We start from the raw sequence: 22998 nt of genomic DNA, 5'->3' as shown, positions 1-22998 counted from the left end.
CCTGTGTCTGAGTTTGAGTTTCTGAAATGGTAAAAACAGGAAATCAAAGGATACAGTGGTTGTTTAGGCAGCTCTACCTTTTTTTATGACTTTTTCTTTATTTCTAGTTTTGATTTTATCTTTCATCAAATGCTTTCCTTCATCCTTCCTCTGTGAAAATGTGAAGATAACAGAGAAGCTCGTGAGAAAGTGATTCAGCCCTCAGCCAAATGTTTTAGCCGAGCCTTTCTTCATTCAAGCGACATATTCCTACACTTCCGGAAGCTTGCTTTTCAGATTAAGAGCATGTAGCTATGCCTTTTAATCATGCAAATAGTACAACAAGCCAGACATTTGTTGTCATGTTTCCAGGTTTTCTACCAAAGATACTGTAGTTTAGCATTAAAGCTAATCTAAACAACCCAGCTCCTCACAATTATCAGACACACTATTTAAAGAAACGTACAACAAATAAACTTTAACTGACGACGTGTTTGCAGTTATCGGCATTAAATGGCTGATGTAGTGTTGAAAATGTGTATTATGGTAAATATAACTGATTTTACATTAAGCATCATTGATGAAATAGTAAGAAATTACAGTTTTTCTGTCAGTGATCAATGTGCTGTATAGAAAGGATCATTCTCCCCCCCTCCTCTCACATCCTGCCTTTTTGATTGAGGTGTCAGAATGAAAGATTAGATGACATTTACTGTCCTATCTAAAACATCAAAGGGTCACTGTCCTGGGAAAGACATGATCAACCCAAACACTGAAGGGTTATTGTTTGGGAAGAGATGATTGATGACTGTTGGAAATGAAGGTAACCTACTCTGTTTTGTTTTTAAGTGAGTAACATTTGGACGACCAGAGAGAACACTCTTGTCTTCCCTCCATGCTGCGTGTCTAAAATTCTTCGGAGACTGGGCAACTTTAAACCTCACAAGGAAAATTTCCACTGCAGAATGTGAACTTATATTTAATGTTTGTTTAGTAAACAGTGATATAACTTTTGATTTGAACCCTTGTTTAAAAAAATGACAAATATATCTTACTTATAATAGAATAAATGTAAAGAAAATCATGCTATCTTATGAGCTGAAATATTAAAATAATAACTATGTTTTAATAATTAAGTGAATAAACAAACTCACCTGAAAGGGCAACACAATGTCATATTGTTTCAATTTCTAGCTTCAAACAGTGTTGTGCAAGTTATTTTCCTCTAAGAACAGCTTGTTTATTCACTTATGGGAAGAATAAAAAAGTATTATAACCTAATTTATATTGTAAAAATTAAAATTCTGCGTGTCTTCTACAAATCTACTCGTGCGCCTTTTAAACCTGCGCTTTTATTTTGAAGCCTGACGCGCCAAACAGGAAGTGCAGCTATAACGGTTATTCCGGGCCGGCTGCGCTTCATCCTGCGCGTGAGGTTACGCACAGTGACGCTCGTAAATCCCGGCAGCAGTCTGAGGAGAGTCCCGGAATTAACGGTGGGAACGGAGAGAGGGAGATAACGGAGCGGCTGGATTAAACCGAATACCGAGAAACGGCTTCGGTGACAGCTGAGAGCGGCGGACGGAGCTTCGGACTGACCGGGGGAAGGAGACTGGTCTCCCGCTAAGAGCCCGTCCTCACAGGTCGGTACTCCGGGGGGGCTAACGTTAATTTAATGGCAGCTCCGGTTTATCCATCAGGAGGACGAGACGCGTTGCTACACAACAAACTGCCATAAATCAACACGAACACGGTGAACTGTGGTGATGCTGTGGCGGTGAGGTGTTCACTGACAGGTGGGAACTCAACGTGACGAGACAACAGCAGGTTAATCAGCTTTAAGCGGAGCAGCAGATTGATCAATTAAAGCAGCTCTGCTCCATTCAGTAACGTTAGAGAGGAGCAGCCTACACCTCCTCCCCTCCATCCTGCTTCTGTCTTTGCATTTAATGTCCTTATATTCTAGTTAAATTCTGTTTATATTTGTCAACAGCAACGTGGTAAAGATCCCCTGCAGATACATTCACTGGTCTTAGCCATGATGTTTATGTTTACTGCTGTGTACTGATATTTACTTTGTTTTAAATATCAAAAATCTTGTATATGTTTGTCTGACAGTGAGTTGCAGTCAGATTTAAGTCAAAAAATATATATATTTCTTATAAGAGCGGAAAACACACAATTTGTCAAAATACGGAGTCCATATCTCCACCCACAGATGATTTTAACAAGATACAACGATATAAAGTAGAATATAAAATGTTTTAAAAGTGCGCTATTTTGAAATTTACAATATTATTGAGGTAATAAACATTTTTTTCCAAAGCTGAATAAACAAGCTGTTCTCAGAGGAAAATAAGGTCCCCAGAACACTGTTTGAAGCTAGAAAAGTGGCAGGGTCCGCCACATATAAACAAATTAAAACAGTGTGAAGTTGTGTTGTCCTTTAAGTTCAGTTTGTTTATTCCGTTTATTCATCAAACTTAATAAAAAATCTATGAAAATCAGTCAATAAACATTTTTCTTCATAGTGAACCTTTAATAGAATGTTTTAAAGGGGCATTGTGTCGTTTTTGGAGAAGAAATACAAACACAGATTTTTAATATTTACAATATGAATAAGATAATAATACAATTACAGAAATGTTGTTTAAATTCTTTATTTGAATTTTCTTCTCCAAAACTGCACTTTTAAGTAAAACATAATTGAGTTAGCAGTTTAAAGTGTACAGAGACATGCACGTATTAGTCATTGAGAGCAAAGTGAAAAAGTGTTAACTCAACAATTAAATCAGGTTTGTTGCCAAGTAAGATTTCATATGAAAGGAATTTGCAGTCGGCATCCTGTTGCATAATACCACACAAACAGTAGTAAGAGAAAGAGAGAAAAAAGTATTGCAAAAGTCAAGAAAAAATTAGGAAATAACTGCTCATCCTTGAGCAACATCAGCAGTGTGTGATGTTTCAACACGTCTTAAAAAATAAGTTGATTTCTGACTCTGATGAAGACTGAAAACCTTTAAAAGACCACAAATCATTTAGTGTCCTACAGTCCTGTTGTCTGTCATGAAAACAGAGGTGAGCACCTGTAAGGCTTTTTAAAACCTAAAATAAATGAAAGAAAACACAGAGGACATCAGTGCCTTAGATCCCTGATTGAGGCTTCAGATATTTAGGCTGAAACATTCAAATCTCAAGTTTTTAGATACTTAAAAACAGTAAAGCAAAAGTCCTGCGGCCCCTTCAAGGGATATCAAACAGAAAACACAGGAGGGACACCAGAATAGAGAGCAACAGGAAGAACAATGGATGCATGATATTAAGTATTGCTCACAGATAACAGCAGTGAGTGTTATAAATCAATAAAAATTAAAGAAATTGAATTCATGTTGCATAAAAAGGGAAGTGTGCGTGCTCCTCCATCAAACTGTTTCTTCGTCTGTCTTCCTCGGTTTGCTTCAGTCTGTCATGGCTGTGAAAGACTGTGCTGTCTTCTGTTTGGAGACAGATGGAGCGCCAGTTTGCTTTGGCGTTTATTAATAATTTGTGCGAAAACAACATTTGTTGCTCTTGTGTCCGTTGTGTCTCAGTTCATTCAGATTCTCTGTGTCTTCGTTTTGTGTGTGTGTGTGTGTGTTTTCAGGAGGTGAATCTTTTCTGTGTGTGCGCGTGCAGATGTGGAGTCTCTCCACCCATGGCCTCCACCAGGTGACCTCTCCCGACTCCTGATCCACCTGAAGACGTCTGCAGGGTGAGGCCGGTTTAACACAGACGCACTACCGCTCACAACACCCGACACATGCACAATGTTAGAGGAAGTACATACACGTTTTACTTCAGTGAAAGCAGTAGAAGTACAAACGTACTGGCATTAAAATATACATCAGTACTGGTTAAGTTAGTGGACTTATTTCTGAATAATATATTATATTATTGGATAAAAATGAGGGATTAATCAATTTTCAATGCACTTTGAAGTTACAGCTGGCAAAGGCGGGGCTAATTTATTACTTTATATAATGTTAAAGATGAGTATGTTTAGTCAATATCCATAATACTACATTAAAATATACAGGGTTCGTACGGGTGCTTGAAATCATTGAAAGTGCTTGAATTTCAATGTTGTGTTTTCAAGGTCTGAAAAGTGCTTGGATTTTAGTTTAAGTGCTTGAAAGAGCTTGACATTATAACTCTGTGTCTTTCACAAAATTGGGATCAGACTGGATAATTAATTTCTGAAGTTTTTGCTATTATGAAACATAATTTTAGATGTTTACAGCATGATTCAATGTACATTATTGTGATAAAAAGTGAAGAAAAAATAATGAGTTTCTATATTCCTGTAGAAAAGTATTTTACCCCAGCAATAAGGTGCTGGAAAATCTTTAAAATGACCCTTAAAAGTGCTTGAAAAGTGCTTGAATTTGACCTTGAAAAATGTGTACGAACCCTGAATATAGTATATCATTGTATTTTACATTATTAATCTCAGTCTACTTGGTAACTTCAGATAAAATGTACGTGTAGTGGACTAAAAAGTACAATATTATCCTCTGATTTGCAGTAGAAGTATAAAGTAGTATAAAATACACGTAATACAAGTACTTCAAAATGTTCCTCAAACGCAGTACTTAGTTTGTTTCTATCGCGGCCCACAATAGTATACAAAACAAACTTGAAGCTGACGTCTACATTTTTCCATGTTTCTTCCCACTGTGTTGATATAATTAACAGAATTAAAAGCCGCCTCTTTGTTTGTTGTGTCTTTAAGTGACACAGATAGAATCTCTAACAACTGTTTTCAAACTCATTGTTGTAAACACAACCAGATCATGCTCAGTTTTTACAAACGCATACTCAATATTACTGTAAAGCACAAAACAAAGAGAAAACGAGTGATTAGAGAAACACTGATTGAAGAAAGAACTGCTATGCGTTAAATCAGAACAGAATTATTATATAATTGTCAGCTGGAATGATGATTATAGTGATATAAACAGAGGCTTAGTCACGTCTCCCTCAGTGGACCTGCTCTGCGTGGGGATACTCGGCTCTCGCTCAGTTTCTGGTAGAGATGATATCACAGGCTGACGGTCTGAACAAGACGTTCTGTGATCTCTTATTTTAAAGGGTTAGCGGGTAGAGTTCTGCCCCCGAGCCCGGGACCACAAACCCAGTCGCGTGCTGACTTTTGGCTGAACCTTTGCAGCAGGTTGCAGTACGGACATATAGGGACAGGGCAGCTTTATTTTGAAAATCTAGTTAAAGGTGCTATGTACAACATTCAATTCATAAAGGTTCACATGAGCTTCATTCACATAAAGGTTAATCTAGCTGATATCTTTGCCACGTTTAGCTTCAACCTGTCAAAGCTGATGCTGCTGCTTGAGGTGAGAGCTGCAATAATTAGTGGTTTAAATCAATTAGCTGAATGATAGAAAGTTAAACATCTTGAAAAATGAAAATTATTTTCAATCTTCCAGCTTCTAGAATTTTAAAATTAGCGTTTTTTCTTTGTCAAATATGAATATTTTAAGTTTCTCCGCTGCTTCTGACTGTCATCCAACTGTAAGTCTACTAAATAACAGGATCGCTGCTCTGAGAGCTGCTGTTTCTCTGGTGTCTGTAGTTAGTCGGAGGTCAGTGATTCGAGGAAACTAAGAATAAAGCTGCACCATAAATCCTCGTCCTCCTCGTCATACAGGATATCCGTTCACAGTCCTGAGTGAATCTAAGGTGTTTTATGCTGAAAGTAAAGCAGCTCTGTTCACTCTTCATTTCAGTGTACGTATGCTAAATTGAGCTTCTCTATTTTTAGAGCATCGCCCTCGATAAAAGTCGTGCACACGGAGATGAAAGCTCTGATTTTTTGCTCATTTAGGCCACAGATGCCCAAACACAAACACACACGTGCAGTAGACAGGCCGACATCGTTGACACTCTTTTAATTTCCTGCTGCGCTTCATGCACCGGTTAGCCGTCAAAGGCCGCTGATGGTGGGGATAGCTCGGTGGCAGCTGAGCTCAGTATGTTTTGATTTAAGCTCACAGGTTTAAGCAGATTGGATTTATGTGTACATTTTTATCTCTGTCAAAGCTCAGTGCACGCAGCGGATAAGCTTTCACCAAACACACTGACTGAATTAATGCCCTTAATATCACTCACATATGACTCTGGCTATCTTAGTTAAACTGTCTGTGAGAGGGCGTGCTGACGTTTGGTCGTCTGTGACAACCTGTGTGATTTAAATCAAGGACGAAAGGATTCAGGTTTATATTTCCTGTGCACGTTGAGGCGGATCTACCTGTGGGTGTAAAAGATGTGGATGTGGAGGATATGAACCTGCAGACAGATATGCTTCATAAACTTTACAGACGCACAAGTTAGAGAAGGCATATGATCTCTGAAGGCCTCTAATGGGACAGTCTTTGTACGGTGCTAGCAAACTAAGTGCTGGATGCTAATCACTGTTATACACAGTCATTCCCAACCTGTCAAAAACTGATGCTTTGGGATGGCGGCTGCCGCGTCCTACAAACCCAGAGCGTGATTATTTGACAACTTTTCCATTTTTTCTTGGTAAATGTCCATAAAGAGGCCTGAAAACTGTGGAAAATACCAAAGTTATGTTTAAATTTTGCTTGTTTTGTGCAACCAACAACTCAAATCAAAACTCTTGAACCAGCAAAACGAGCTCGGAGCAAAATGACCACATCATATTCCCATCCTTAAGAAGATGTTCTGCTTGATGTTGAGCTGACTGCTGCACCATCTGCACGTCAGCATCTATCAGATGCATGCTGGGAACCCTCTCCCTATTATTTCTCTTTGGCTTGACCATTCGTCCAATTACCCATCCATCTGTCCACCTATTTGTATCTACATTCTCCCCCCTCCTTCCTCCACCACCTCCCCCTCCCCTCCTCCCTCCCTCCCTCCCTCCTCTTGTCAGTGCTGCTGAATTATTTAACATCAGACGGTGGGCTCGGCTGCTGAGCCAGAAGGAGATGGAGCGCTAGAGAGAGAGGGGGGGGGAAAGGATGCAGAGAGAAGGGGAGGTATGGAGGTGTCCGACGCTGCAGGAAGCCGTGAGTCAGCAGGCAGAGAAACGAGCTGTGGGAGGGAAGACACAGAGAGTTTATAGATAGCTTTAGGTGATACGGCTGGAGAGAGCGCGGCGTCAAATGCCTCCCGGTGCGTTCGTGTGTGCGTGTGCATGCGCCTATCGATCGAGCAGAGAAGGTCACCGAGCTGAGAGGAGATTAGCAAACTAGACTCGGAGAGGCAGAGCTAACGCCTCCTCTGAATAGCAGCTAGACAGCAGGAGGAAGGAAAAAAAAAAAGGAAGAGAGAGACGACTGCGAAGGACGAGAGGAGCCGCTACAGTATGGGGGAGAGCTATATGTACCAGCGACTCCCGTTCACCAGGGGAGAGGAGGAGGGGGAGGAGGAGGACGAAGAGGAGAGAGACGGGAGGATCAGAGGAAGTGTCGGGGCACAAATGGTAAAGCCTCAAGTTGTGGTTGGACATGCAGTGATTCTTCTTCTGTCTCTGTAATTACTGTGTGTGTGTGTGTGGGGGGGTGTGTGTGTGTGTGTGTGTTTCTGATCATGTGTGTGTTGATGTGCTGCAGCAACAGAGTGTGTGTTTTGATTTTAATTTGAATTAACCATTTAGTCCAATTGTTCACAACCAGTGGGTCTCAAAGTGGGGTTCAGGGACCTCCAGGGGACCTTGAGGAGGTTTGAGGGGGTCATCAGCAAAAATGGATATAGTTTATTTTCTATATAATTCCGTTCATAAGTATCACGATGACAGACATGTGAATGTTTTGGTAATTAACACAGGAGGAAGGTGTGTGAATAATTTTCGATGTTACAGTCTTGGTACATCTTCTTTAAAAGATTAAGAGATCCTTGACGGAAATGTTCGTGTTCATGTTAAAAAGCAAGACTTAAACTCACAAATATTAATATAAGTATTTGCCTCAAAAGTCATAATGTAATCACGTCTCTTTGCAGAGACAGAGGGACAAACACAACCCTCGAAAGAAAGAATTATTCTTCTTTGATTGGGAGCCAAAGGAAATCCCACACGAACACAATGACAACTTAAATAATGTGTTTAATTTCTGACTCTCTCTGACTGAACTGCTTCAACGTCAACGATGTGACATTTTGAAATCCAGATGGTGAAAAATGAAGACGCAAAGTTTTGCTTCCAAGGACTAGTAGTCAAACCAAGGAGTAGTTTGACATTTTGGGCATTATTCTTGCAATTGGTTAGCTTAGCTTAGCATAAAGACTGGAATCAGGGGGAAACTGCTAGCCATGCTCTGCCCCCAACCAGCACCACTACAGCTCACGCTAACACATGAAATTGTGTTTGTTCAGTCTGTATTAGTAGTTCTGTAGGGGCATATCAGGTAATGTTTTTTTCAGGGATTTGTTTTTATTGAACGTATTAATGCACAGTCATCCATAATTTAGAGTAGCTCCTCCATTTTCACTTCACATTACAGAGTGTCCATTAACAGCGTCCATTAGCCTCGCCCTGTAGTGATTACTGATCAGTTAAAAACACAGAATCAGGATCTTGTCTGCACCTCGGGCACGATGTTTTGTCACTCACACGTGTAGTTAAACCAGGTGAATGTGTGTGTGCAGATGCAGTGTGAGGAGGGGACGGAGTGGCTGCTGGAGCTGCTGACAGATGTGCAGCTGCAGCAATACTTCCTGCGCATCCGTGATGACCTCAACGTCACGAGACTCTCCCACTTCGACTACGTCAAGAATGAAGACCTGGAGAAGATCGGCATGGGACGCCCAGGTACGTCCTGTGTCCTGGTCCCAGTCTGAAAGTATCCAGTTGTGTTTTCTTTTAAAGTTTTTCTGAAATGGTACTTCAGTATAATATCTGAATAGTTCCTTCACAGCTGGCTAAAATATGCATATAAAATGTTTTCAGTGTGTTTGTTATTGTGTCACTTCAGGTCAGAGGAGGCTTTGGGAGGCCGTCAAGAGGAGAAGAGCTCTTTACAAACGCAAGTCCTGGATGAGCAAGGTGCGGTACCACTCTGACTGTAACACACACACACACACACACACACACAAATATTCTGCTAGTTGTTCCACCTGAGATGATTTTGCATTCTGATGTCCCCACAAGGGCTGTAGCGATACACTAATCTCACGATACGATACGATACGATACACGATATTCAGCTCACGATATGATATATATCACGATATTTAGCCAACGATACGATATGATTCGATACGATTCGATACACTTACATCATTTTCTGAAAGATTTAAAAAGGGACAGTGTGATTTTGGTGACATCTTGTGAGTGAATACGACAATACAACCATTGAATTAATTGTAGGGCTGGGTATCACCAGGTACCTCGCGATACAATACCATCACAATATTTTGCCCTCAATAATGATAATATCGCGATACAGCGATTCTGCGATAATCAACATATTGCAAGAAATTTCATCCATGATACATCACGATATCTGTGTCACTGAAGAAATTCAGAATTTATTGACTGCACTCAATCCATTTCACAGGAATTACAAAACATTGTCAATCAATTTCACATGAATGACAGCCAAGTAAACAAAGAGTATATTGCACAGTGACTCTTCTTAACACACACACTGACTACAACTATCATTAAATATCTATATGTGTGGGTTTCAGAGCTACTTAAACCATTTTTTAATTTTTATTTGGTTGTATACCTATATTTGAATAAAGATAAAGCTGTCCTCCGAAGAGGGGTGGTGGGCCGAAAAAAAAAAAAAAATATTATTATTATTATTTTTTTTACATTTTTAAATATCGATATTTGGCACCAGTGTATCGATAACGTACCTCAAGACGAAATATCGCGATATATCGTAGTATCGATATTTTGGCACACCCCTAGTCCCCACAAGGAAAAATGTCCTCACAGGAACAGTAAAGAATCACATACTTTACATACTTTGTCTTGTATTTCATAATGTGTATTCTCTGACTCTTTAACCGCGACCTCTCACCACAAACTGAATACAATTTCGAATGCCAAATAAGATAAGTTAGTCTCACTTTTATTCTAATATTAAATGCATTTTTTCTGCTAGATAACTAGACTGACAAACACACACCCCCCACACACAAAATTGCAGGATGACTGTGTATATTTGAAGAAAGTTAAATACCTTTTATTATCACTGTAAAGTGGATCTTATATGATGAGTAATACATATTGTTAAGCTCATATTTTAATAAGGGAAGACGTCGATGCACTTAGGAGTAAAACCAGCCACCAACCACCTTTTATAACCTTTAATTGGAGACGACTGACATCTGCAACGCTCAGCGAAACATATTTATATTATTATTCGGAGCAATACATAGTGAGATGGCAGGGGTTTTAATATTTAACGTCACTTAGACGTTATGTTTTTGCTAAGGTGATTGGTTTTAATTGAATTTAACTGAGAGTATATTGATGTATTGTTGGTTTTAAGAGCATATTATCAAATCTTACGTCACACGTTGTGTTGTTTCACTTGGATTGTTGTGTTTTGTAGATCCATATATAAATCAAATAAGAGATCTTCCTGTCTATGAGAACAAGAAACAAAACCGGGGTCACAAGGTTTCTTCCTCCGGTCCTGTAGGTGTTTCCGGTGAAACGACCCGACGCCGACCCCCAGCAGCCCCTCCCTCAGGGGGCGACGTCCAGCCCAGCCCCAGCCAGTAGCGAAGCTCCCGCCTCGCTCACCTGCCTGATCAGAGAGGCGGAGCTGCAGCTGTTCGAGCGGCTCGGGGACGGCACGTTCGGGGTGGTGCGGCGAGGAGAGTGGACCGGACCCAACGGCAGAGTGGTGAGACACAGTTTCTGCACTAACATGGAATCAACTTGTGCCCATAACATGATGTTGAGTAAAAACCATAATAATGAATTCTTTATATAAAATCAGAGTCACAAAGAGCTTTACAGTCGATCTAGATAATAGAAGTAAATAAGATTTAAATATATGTAACAACGTATTTATTTAGATGTTTATTTCTGTATTATTTTCCTTTCACGTTGTCCACAATAAAATATGTACATAAATACATTAAAAAAAAAATATTTGGGTGCATTTAATGACATTTTTACAGAAGCCCTAAACAGTCGTGGTTTTCAGTTTTCAGGTGATAAGTTAGATTTTATTGTTTAGATTATTTGATTTATGTCATTATCATGGAATAACAAATATTTTCCCAAGATAGCAAGATACATAATCATGAATAAATAAGAGTTCAGTGCTTCCGTACATATTTACTTAGTTATTGAGCCATTTATTTATTATTTTTGATTGGCACTTCAAGACTTCCATAGATCAGACCTCTGGGGAACCCCACAAAGAAGAGGAGATTAAGAGCCTGTTTGCTTTGCTTAGAACGACAGCAGCTTATTCTGTCGGTCGTCGCCTCTCCCTCTCTGTGTTTTCCTAGTTGTCGGTGGCGGTGAAGTGTCTGAAGGCCAGCGTGTTGGACTCAGACGGTCTGGACGATTTCATCAGAGAGGTGAACGCCATGCACTCACTGAGCCACCAGAACCTCATCCGGCTGTACGGCATCGTCCTCACACAGCCCATGAAGATGGTAAAACACACAAAACACTTATTCTCTTAATTTTTAGACATAAAAATGAGACGTGTTAATGTGACGAGCTGAGTGTTTTATCTCCATCTTGTGTGTGTGTTTGTGTGTAGGTGGTTGAGCTGGCCCCTCTGGGCTCCCTGTTGGATCGTCTGAGAAAGCGTCAGGGTCACATCCTCATCTCGTCTCTGTGTAACTACGCTGTGCAGGTCAGCTAACACCAAACAGATCAAACACACAAGAGGAAATGGAAGTGGAAACCCTCTTGCACACTAAAAAGTACAATATTGGCTTCTGAGATGTAGTAGACCGGAGGTGTTATTAAGTAGTGCTGTCTCTGTTGGTGCGTAGGTGGCGTGTGGTATGGCCTATCTGGAGCAGAAGCGCTTCCTCCACAGGGACCTGGCGGCTCGCAATGTTCTGCTGTCCACCAACGACACGGTGAAGATCGGAGACTTTGGCCTGATGAGGGCGCTGCCAAAAAACACCGACCTATACATCATGGAGGAGGGCCACAAAATCCCTTTCCCATGGTGAGAACAGCAGCCTGGTCGCACATAATGAAGTTCTGTAGCCTGACTTCATATCTAATTCTTTCTCTGTTTTCTGTTCCAAATCTCTGTCTTCGTCCTCGTCTCGCTCCAGGTGTGCTCCGGAGTCTCTGAAGTCTCGTACTTTCTCCCATGCGTCTGATACCTGGATGTTCGGGGTCACTCTGTGGGAGATGTTCACTCACGGACAGGAGCCGTGGCTGGGCCTTAATGGGAGCCAGGTGCAAGCACACACACTCACTTCAGACTATTTCTACCTAGTTCAAATTCATGAATTTAAAAAAGTAACCCTTCCATTAACTACAGAACAGTTGCAGCATCTCCCAATTGTATAAATTCAGCTGATAATAATCAGTATTCTGCGTTTGTGCGTCTGTTCTCAGATCCTCCACAAGGTGGACGTGGAGGCCGAGAGGCTGTGTAAACCAGAGGACTGTCCTCAGGACATCTACAACGTCATGTTGCAGTGCTGGAGCCCCAAACCTGAGGACAGACCGACTTTCATTGCACTCAGAGACTTCCTGCTCGAGGTAGCACAGCAGTTTCAGTCAGAAGCAGTTGTGACACCAACTTTTCACATAAATCGTTTTACATAAACAAGCACTTTCTGGTTGAATGAAAGTTGTTCGAAAATAGCAGCTAGCTCGTAAGGGGCTAATTTCGGTTTACTTGTGATCGGACTGAGAGAAGCATTTAAAGCAAGTGTCTTGGAGAATCACGATACTTCTTGCCTACATTTCATGAATCTCTACAAAAGACGAAGAGAATGAAAAGTCAGCGTGACCTGAGATCTGACCACTCGTTTGTAGTCTAAATAAGAGTCAACACAGAAAGGAGTCCCCTGGATTAGCTTCTGTTGTCAATGCTAAGACAGTAGTTTTGTAGTTTGCTAATGAGGCTAGAACAGCTTTATTTAAACTTAAAATGTAACAACCTAAATCTTGCAAATCAACATCCATGTCGTCAAACCATTACCAACAAGAAAGGATGAAATCTTTTTTTGCGTGCAGTTTGAATATGTTAGATACTCCAGATGTGTCATGAAATGTAGCACCGGGCGAATAAAGGACAATAGAGGGAGAGCAAGTGGAAACGAATAAATCACCATCACACAAAATGAGATGACAGTAATGGTTCATTGGACCGTTGCTTTTTGCTTTTAACTGTGAGTGTGTTTGTCTTCTGCAGACGATGCCCACAGATATGAGAGCTCTGCAGGACTTTGAGGAGGAAGACAAGCTTCAGATTAAAATGAACGATGTCATCACCATCATAGAGGGAAGGTCAGTGTGTCACACTTCCACACTTCCACACACACACACACACACACACACACACACACAGCAGTATTTTAATGAAATTACAGGTTTTGAAAGTCTTGCTTGTGTGTGTCAGTGCAGACTGGACACGACAACAAATGCTTCTTTTGTTGACACTGGATTCCTTGCATTGCTGGAGATTACCATAATTACTGTCACATTACTGGCTCATTACAGTTTAATTGTGGCGGCTTTTGATTGGACAGACACACGTCTGTTCAGGCTAAATGAAAATCCCCAAGCTCACAAGATTTTGCTTGATTTCCGCTGTTGTTTATACATTTAGATAAGTGTATTCATGTGACAGAGAAAGCAGGAATTTCCCGTTATTGTCGAATTTCATCTCTGCTAGTACAATATATTTCATGCCGATGCGTTTGTTTCTGTCGATATGTGTGTTTTCAGGGCAGAGCACTACTGGTGGCGAGGTCAGAACAGGGGGACGCTGCGTGTCGGTCAGTTTCCTCGCCACGTGGTGACGTCGGTGGCCGGCCTGTCCGCCCACGACATCAGCCGGCCGCTCAAACACTCGTTCATCCACACGGGACACGGAGACACGGACCCTCACAGGAGCTGGGGACACGCAGACCGTATAGACAGGTTGATAACACTCACAGCTAAAGTCAGAAGTTTAGTTTAATCACATAATGAGACATTAATTAATTAGTGGAAGGTTTTTTTCTTTTTTATTTGAAGTTAAGATGTGTTTGTTTGTATTTAAATAGAAATAGTATAGGAGTAAAGTGCAGAATCTCCCTTTGGCGAGAAAAAAGAAAGACAGAGCAGTGTTAGATTTTCTCCACTGTTTCACTCGAGTAAAAGACGTGCTTCCATCTTTGTCCACTGGAGAGCAGCAGAGCATCACCTCCAGTTCACCAACGGACGATCTGCTTGTTCAGCTGTTTTAGATCGAGTACTCAAATCCAGAGAAACCTCACAACTGCTGCAAAGACAGAAAGAGCCTCAAAGATAAACACTTTGACAGAAGCAACTCTGAAACAAATAATACTTATTTGCTTTGACAGGTATAAAGAAGATATTGTAAATAAATAATGGGTCTGGTTGTTCTTTGGCCCATTTTGTGCGTCATATTTAAACGCTGAATGAATTTACAGACACAAATTAGATCTGACTTTTCACGTCTGCTTCCTCTCAGCCTGTATCTGGGGAATCCCATGGACCCTCCTGACGTCCTCGGCATGGACTCGGGCATCGCGAGGCCGACCAAACTCCCCAATCGTGCCAAGAGTAAATTTGTTCAAACGTTCAAACACATACATGCCATGTCATCGTCTTTTAATAGCTCACAATCAAGAGTCATTTAAAAATGTCTAAAACTCTCTTTACCAGAGCAACCTCCTCCTCGACCGCCCCAACCTGCTGTTCTGCTGAAGAGTAAGTTCTTCTCCTCTTGGCCTGTGCTGTCTGTAAATCCACAGTCTCACCTTTAAAGACCTGCTGCTGTCATTTCCTGACTCCGTTGTTTGTGCGCGTGTCTCCAGAGCCGTTCTACGACTCCGTGATGGACGATTACGACGACGATGACGACGCCAGCTCTTCGTCTGGCCTGAAGAGGCTGGGAGTGTCTCTGGGGCTGAAGCTCCGGCCGTGGGAGGGGTCCGGCGTGCGCTCGGCCAAAAGCGAGGTGTCGCTCATCGACTTCACTGACGACAGCTTCAGCTCGACCACGCCCTCGCCGCTCACCGAGAGCCGGCCGGATGAAGACACACTAAAGGTGCAGTGAGAGAGTTAAAGTAGCCTGACCTGTCACACGTTGATAGAGTTAGTTAATTATTTTTTATTTCTGTGTCATGTCAACATCTGGCCCATCAAGTCACTATAATATCAACAAAAATATATAAAGACATGTCATAAATTAATTGAAAATGACTATATCACTCATTTCTTGCAAGGGGAAAAATAAAATAAAAACAACACATAAAATCTAAATTAGATAAAACATAACCTCTGTGCCATATTCAACTTATATCATCCTAATCTTCCTCATCTTAACTCCACTTATCACCAGCCCATTGCTCTTTAAACCGGGTAAGCACAGATTCTCACAGGACCTTTTCATTTTTAAGAAATACTCCAACCTGTCCAGTGTTACTGAACAGTGTATACACATCTCTTGACAAAGCCCAGTCATTTGTATATCCCATGTAAATACCATTTACACGTCAGCCTATTCTCTTCCATATAAAGTAAACCTATATATATATACCATAGCTGAGTAATACAAATCCTCCCAGAGAGCCTCACATGGTTCCCAACCCATGTCCCCCACTTCAGCTAACTCTGGTGTGTATTTACGTCTGGGGGTGTTCTGTTTTGGACCCATTCAAACAGCAGGATATCTCGAAGGCCTCGAACCCCAGCAGAGTAAAAAGTTTAGTTTTTTTTTAGAACTCCTATCCTTCCGATTTCTCCTTGTACCAAAGATTCCTCATAACTGTCTCATCACAGAAATGTAACATTAAATAATAACATTGATTAGACACAAATTATTAAAACTCTCAAAGCTGAAGCACACGGTATACAGACGTAAAGAAATGACTTGTAGCATGCCAACCGTTCTCTATGATATAAAGCATATACTGCACACTAACACTTATAGTTAAGAAAAACCACACTGCCAAACCACCAGCCAGAGGGCTCTCTATAATACAGGATTGTAATAATAGCTTTTGCAGCCAGTAGACAAGCTCCGTTTGTCACTACGCCGCTGGAGTGATAAGTGGCTCGTAAAGTTGTTTTCAGCGTCTGTTCACACACTGGAGCTGTCAGGCATTCGTAGAAAGAGGGAAATATTTTTATTCGCTGTTTCTCACATGTTTTTCCAGCTAATGCGGCGGTTCGAGCTACCTTTTGACCTTTGGGTTCTCTTGAAACAACCAGCAGCTCACACAGAAAGCAATTGTTCCGAGTCGCTTCAAAGACCTTAAACTCCTGTCAACCTCACATCAGCTTATGTCTTTAGCGAGCAGCCCAGTTCAGTTCCAATTAGTTTGTTAGACATATGAACGGTTATTTTTGTGTTCCCACCGGACCGCCTGGTCTTTGGCTCGGTAATGTCCAGTATAATTTATTTTCTTTGATTGCACCCGAGGCAGGTGCAGTGTGATGGCTGTGTTCTCCTCGATGGCCATGAACATAATTACAGTAACTTTTCCTCATCGTCTGGCTCCTCTGAGCTGAGTTTAGAGTTTCAACATGCTGTTTACAACATTAAAATGTAGCTGTCATACCTTTTGTGGAGCAAATGGAAATGCCTTTTACCATCTTAGCGGCTTTGCGATTGTGTCTAAAAGTAAAGTTCACATTTATCTCGGTCAAATGTTGGTTGTTTTTGACTCTATGGATGACGATGGTAAGTTTCTCCACAACTGTCAGATGGATTGCCATGAAATTCAACCAAATTTTTTATGTTCCTCCGGGGATGACTAATGAGTCTTCACCAACACCAGAGATTCAGATAGCAATAAGATAAGATCATATATTTACAGTCATGAGGTCGAGACAAGGATCTGTTCCACTTGCTTCTGTAACTCAATGCGGTCTCTTATCCAACATGTAAACAATGATCAAGCATGTGGTGGGGGTTTTTCCATATTCTAAGAAAAAGACGGCTCCGATTACAGAACTGTATGTTAGAAAATGAAATCTTTGTGAGTTACAGAACAGAAGTACTGAATAAACAGTCATAACTTTCAAAAGCTTCCATCCATAGCCAGATACAGTAGATGAAGTGAGCGACACGACATCATGTTGAGAAAGATTCTCTTCCAAGACTGGATATTTAAGTTAATGGGGTATTTGATGGAGTCTTCTTACTTTTGAAAACAGAACCTGAAGTCCAGAGATCACTTTGTCTTTCTACATTAGCATCAACAACTCAAGTAGATAGAGAGTTGTTTTAATACGTGAATAAACAACCCAAAAAAACATAAAATGGCTCCGTACAGTTCATCCAGTGCAGGCTTTCCATGGCAGTCGATGTCCCCGGTGTTAAACCATCATTTTGTGTTTAAAAAAAAAAAATCAATGCTCCGTTTGGAAACTGCCCCGGGTGTTTAGTTTGTGCAGCAGTGGGGCCAGCAGCAGAGTCGCAGAACACTGCAGCGGGAATCACGTTTGATGTTTAACACGCCAAGAATACGGAGCGTGTGCTGACAAAAGGATGGCAGAGGATTTTTTGTTAAAGCAAAATGCAAAAGCGCCTCTTAAAGCAATATGTCGGATTAAAGCTGATGAGTGGTGGGTCACCTCGTTGAGAAGTTGCAGGTGTGCAGCCTGTCACCTGGTCTTAAGCATAACGTTACCACGGGGGCTTACCTCTCCGCTTCCCTCTCATCCTCAGGACACTCCATCCATCCTGGACTGGCCTCTCCCGCAGCCAGCTTACGACGAGGTTACTACGGAGATCGAGGACCAATCAGAGGACCAGGAGGTGCGGTCCATCAACAAGGGATTCACTGAGGACACCGCGGCCACGCCCAGCGCTGGTATGGCGGGCAGGAGTGAGTCGCAGTCAGCTGACCTCTTCCAAGAGCTGCAGCGAGAGGTAGAGAACGTTCGATATGTAGTTTCAGTTTCTAGATCTATGTTGTTCCATGCTGATCCTTCTGATCCTTCTTTCTGTCTCTGCGGGTGAAGGTGATGGTGAAGCTGCAGGTTCCCATGGCAACAGGCCGCTCCCTCCCATCCTCCCCCCTCCCCATGCCCCTGGCTCCTCTTGGCCCCCACCGACAGATCTACCTGCCTCCTCCCTCCCCCACCTCCACCTCCTTCACCTCCTGTTTCGAGGACCGGCCGGTGCTGCCCCCACGCAGCCCCGTCCCCCCGCTGCGTCCTTCCAAACACAACATACCCAGCCGCACCTCCAACCCGCAGTCGCGCTCCAGCTCCATCTCCCTGGGCGAGCCGGACGACACGCCTCCTCAGATCCCACCGAGAGACCACGCCTTCTCTCAGCCGGGCTCCCGCTCCTCCTCTCCCCTCCCACTGGTGCCGCCGCTCTCCTCCTCCCCCATGGCGCTGCCTCCTCCTCCCCTCTCGGTCTCTCCACGGCGGGCGTCCGGACTCCTGGGCCCGCTCCTCTCCTCCAACTCGTCCGCCTCCTCCCTGCCTCCAGTGGCATCACATTCCTCACAGTTCACAGCTCGCGGCTCCTCCTACTCGTCCGGCTCCTTATTGGATCCTCTCGCCTTCCGTGAGGGGCGTGGCCTGTCCTCGCTGATCGACGGCCCCCAGAGCTCTGCTCCCGCCCCGCTGCCTGATCGACCAGCTTACCTGGAAAGGTGTGTTACTCATATCAGACACTGTGTACTGACGTTTGGTTAAGGAAAGTTTGGGGGAACGTTACATTAGTCTATCCTTCTGTTTTAAAGTAAAGTGAGTATTTATATTCCATTTTATTTTTATTTTTTTACCGTTGTTTGTTGATTCTGCGTCCCTGAAAACACTCTCATGCTTACTGTGATGAAACTGTCACCTTATTTTGTATCTGTGGTTTTCTCATCAGATACGGAGCAGCCAACATGGCTGCAGTCAAACCCATGATTCAGCAGCCCGGCGGAGCCAAACCGAACTCCTCCTACAACAACAACAACGGGCGAACTGCAGCTCCCAGCATGCAACAGGAGCAGAGCATCAAACAGGTAAGAGATAGTAAAACATTGTTTTTACTTATATGTTTCATCTGTGGTTCCAGACGTGTTTCTATTAAGTTTCATCCTCAGTTGTTTATAAGTTGATAATGTGATCGACAGGTCCAGGGTGCAGTGCACGGTGTCACGCTGGAGGAATGTAAGGCAGCTCTGCAGGGTCACAACTGGAACATCCCTCTGGCCGTCAATTATTTAAAGGTACACTCATACATCTACGTACTTTTATCTCTTTATAGCTTTTGTTAAGCTTGGAAGCTAAACTCCAACTTAACCAAAGTAACATTTGCTCTAAATTTAGTAGATAAAGAAGAAGCCATGACATTTTATTTGTCTCTTCTTTGTTTCATACGAATTCACACATTCTTTCAGGCATTTTGCCCCCATAAAAAGGAGAAAAAGTAGATACCGTGATCTCAATTTCCATTAATCAAACTCTATAAGATGCACATGCCTCAGCGGCAGAACATTGGCCAAATAAAGACGCTGTTGTCTGTTAGCAGAGACGACACAAATAAGCAATTCAGACAGGTTTTGTAGCAGTATGCATTTCAGTTTTGGTGGTATGCTTAAGACCAAGACACAGTGTCCATGATGGCAGCAGGCCCCTTACGCAGATGTTAAAAATCCATGTTGGAGTACATAGCGTATAAAACGGCTATCAAACAACCTGTCTTGTGTGTGTAAGGTGGAGCAGCTGTTCCGTCTGGGCCTCCGGTCGAGAACCGAATGTGAGGAGCTTCTGCAGCGCTGCCAGTGGAACCTGGAGGAGTCCAGCACGCTGATGCTGGACTCGTACGGGCCACATCGGAACGCGTAAGAAAAACTAAACTGTTTAAAAACTTCTTGTTCTGTTCTGTGACGCTGCAAAATGAAAACTATGCAAGTCAGCATCGTACAGCAGCTGTTTGTGTCCATTCAATCCTCATTTAATTTGACTTTAATGTGAAGTTGAGTTTGTAAAAAAAGAAACAAAAATATGCAGCGATAGTTGGGTAACACAAGCACATATGGGATGAAGATGTCACTCCATCTGCTCTTCCTCCCTCGTCTGCCTGTCGGGCTGGTGCTCTTGTGACTGTTAAGACACTGACATGCTGTCAGAGCTTCCCTCAAAAGTTTTGGACTTTCAAACTGTGACTAGAACGAGAGGAACCAGAGTTAAAAGCGCATCTCAAATCAGAAAATGAATAAATTAAGTCAAGATCAGTGATGTTAACGTCCTAAAGCCTTGCAGCTATGGTATATCGTTTATTTATTTATTTATTTATGTAGCACCATTCAGACATGAGACGATTCAACGTGCTTAAGAGAGACACAAATGCTGTTAAATAAGATATTAACACATTAAGAAATTGTTAAAATTGCTTTTAAAGCAAAAGTAAGTGAATACAAAGTTACCGATTCAAATAAAAAAAAGTTTGAGATACACCCAGGACTTGAAACATGAAGCATCAACTCAGTTACATCACAGATTTTCTAACAAGCCTTCACATATGATGCCGTCTCTCTCTCTCTCTCTTGCTCTGTGTATCTGTCTCTCTCTCTCAGGAAATGACAGCAGGACGACATCACCCACTGACGAGCCTCTGATGTCTGGATCGACTCGCCATCACTGACCTGCTCGGATGACTCATCGCCGCGAGGACGCGAGACACAGCAACACTTTGTAATGAACGGAGGAAACATAAAGCAGGACGTGTGCCTCATTCAGTGTACTGTGAATAACCCGCTTCTACCTTTGTCGCACACATGCATGCTCATTATCAGCCAAACTGAGCAGCTTGTCGAATGAGTCACTCTATTACTTGAACAGATGCTATTTATGTTTTGTTTTTTTATTCTTATTATTATTACGTGAATAATGAGAGTTTATATTCTCGCTGGTAGCTACTGCAAACGTTTACTGGTTGTGAAATTAGCTGTGAATACGTGCATGTCAAGGTTTGTGCCCATGCCTTTACGCTGTAAATGAAGCGATATATATAAAAATCAGGGAACTGTCAGCCGACGTTTTTATGAAAATAGTTGAGACGCTGTATTGTATATGGCACTTTAATGGACGTGGCGAGACATTAACTGCTGGTCAGAAGATGGTAAACAATTTATCTAGTTAGTGAAGCGATGAGATACTGATATCATGTGTTATTAATGCTTCGTTCGTGTCTTAAACAATAAGTTGTTAGGCTTTATAAAGGCGGGAATTGTGAACGGATCGAGAGATTTTTTTAGTTTTGTCTTCGGCAATAAGACGCCAAAACAGAAATGTGAAGATATCTACCATCTCCTTATGAATACAGGGTATAAAAGTTGAACCTCCACATGTTGAATAACCCGAGGTGGATGTTAAGTATTTCTTCGGATGATAATGACTGCTGTATGATAATCATAAACACACGCTGAAGTGCTTAACTGAATAAGTAGGACCTGCTACGTGAGAGTGTTTGCATGTGTGCTCGGTGCTGCAGTGCTGTATGGGTAATTATACGCAGCTAAACAGAGATAGAAATAAACCACTTGTTGTTTTTTGCAGCTATTTCTCCAAGATACAATTTAGACAACATTTCACAACAAGTGGGCAGAGATGTTCAATGTTTGCGTGTGTGTGTGTGTGTGTGTGTGTGTGACGTCCGTCCCTCTTAAAGCTCAGCTGTAAGCTCTTGTTGTCACACTGCTGTACGTGACGCTGACTGCATTATACTGTAAAAAAAATAAAGCAGCTTCTTAATGAGAAAATGCAAATATGGCCACCACTGTTTTATAATAAAGTGAAATATGAGTCATTCTCTTTTCGAAAAAACCCATCTGTGTTCTGTCTTTATTTAAAAAAAAATAGGTGATTTAAAGACACAGGCAACGTTGACGTCTCTCAACAGTTTTACACAGATAAAACAATACATTTGTCATCTTCACAAGAATGTTTCGGCATCTTGAAAACGGGAAACTAAACCACTGACTGCAAAAATAGTGGACAGAGCCACTGTGATGTCATCCGTGGGCTTCTGACGAGTTATAATGAAGCTCAAAGTCGGTGGTACTGGTATCTTGGCAGCACCTAACTCCTCCCAAATAGACAGAATACCTAATTCTACGTTAGCCATAAGATAGAGTGCAACAATCTGGTCAGAGGATGTTTATGTCTGTGTCAGAGTCCTGATCTTTTTTGTTATCCTCCCATCTTTTCTTCTTTTCATCTCCTCTCTTCGTACATTAAGTACATTTTCCCTCCAGTCAGCAGTTGAAAAAAGGGAGAAATACAGTACAAATCAGATCAAATCCACTTTTTAATAACAAGAGTTTAAAAAACAAACAAACTCTGCGCACCAGGTGTTTATTCCTCCAGAGGCTCTGCCCATGGCTGTTTCCTTTTCCTTTTTTCCACCAGCTATCTGCCAGTTAACACTAATGTGGCTGCTCGTTAATTCAAAAAAGTCTCAAAGGGGTCATGCTCTTAATTATGTGTAACTTTTGGCTAAAACATACTTTAAACAGGCAAGTTATATAAAACTACTCAAGACACCTACTGCCTCAAAGCGCTCGCTGGCCAACAGGGAGATGTATCAGCAGCTAGTTTGCTACATTCAACGAACAAAATATATAAATAAATACATAAATATACATCTCCGATAAATGCCACAATCATAAGAACACAATAGCTGTCACAACTGTTCCTCATTGCAACAAGTCTACCCAGGATTATATGAGATTTCCTACAAATATTACAAAAAATGCTTTGAGAAAAACTAACCAACCTTCGCTTTAAATTATTTAGTTCACCATGTCTTCTGAATGAACATCAATTAACCAGAAACGATTAAAACAACAACAACC

At 41.8% G+C, this 22998-nt stretch overlaps 1 protein-coding gene across 3 annotated transcripts; it reads left to right on the top strand.

The window, feature by feature from the left end:
• Positions 1–1388: 1388 nt before the first annotated feature.
• tnk2a (tyrosine kinase, non-receptor, 2a) lies at positions 1389–21969 on the top strand. Of its 3 annotated transcripts, none has more exons than XM_030398759.1 (21): positions 1389–1622; positions 3655–3730; positions 8647–8809; positions 8973–9043; positions 10659–10865; positions 11482–11631; positions 11742–11837; positions 11980–12161; positions 12274–12400; positions 12563–12709; positions 13368–13462; positions 13904–14098; positions 14655–14746; positions 14849–14893; positions 15001–15233; positions 17862–18065; positions 18158–18801; positions 19026–19161; positions 19273–19368; positions 19856–19983; positions 20719–21969. In XM_030398759.1, exons 3-21 carry the CDS (start codon positions 8647–8649, stop codon positions 20723–20725), a joined length of 3018 nt encoding a protein of 1005 aa, XP_030254619.1. In that variant the 5' UTR covers positions 1389–1622; positions 3655–3730; the 3' UTR covers positions 20726–21969. The 3 variants fall into 3 exon arrangements, with proteins under 3 accessions (XP_030254619.1, XP_030254618.1, XP_030254617.1); XM_030398758.1 differs by having other exon boundaries at positions 3623–3730; XM_030398757.1 differs by lacking the exons at positions 1389–1622; positions 3655–3730 and adding an exon at positions 6928–7483.
• The last annotated feature ends 1029 nt before the right edge of the window (positions 21970–22998 follow it).

This window comes from Sparus aurata, chromosome 19 (assembly GCF_900880675.1).
Source record: "Sparus aurata chromosome 19, fSpaAur1.1, whole genome shotgun sequence".
NCBI classification, from domain to species: Eukaryota; Metazoa; Chordata; class Actinopteri; order Spariformes; family Sparidae; genus Sparus; species Sparus aurata.
This window is presented reverse-complemented; position numbering and strand designations above follow the sequence as displayed.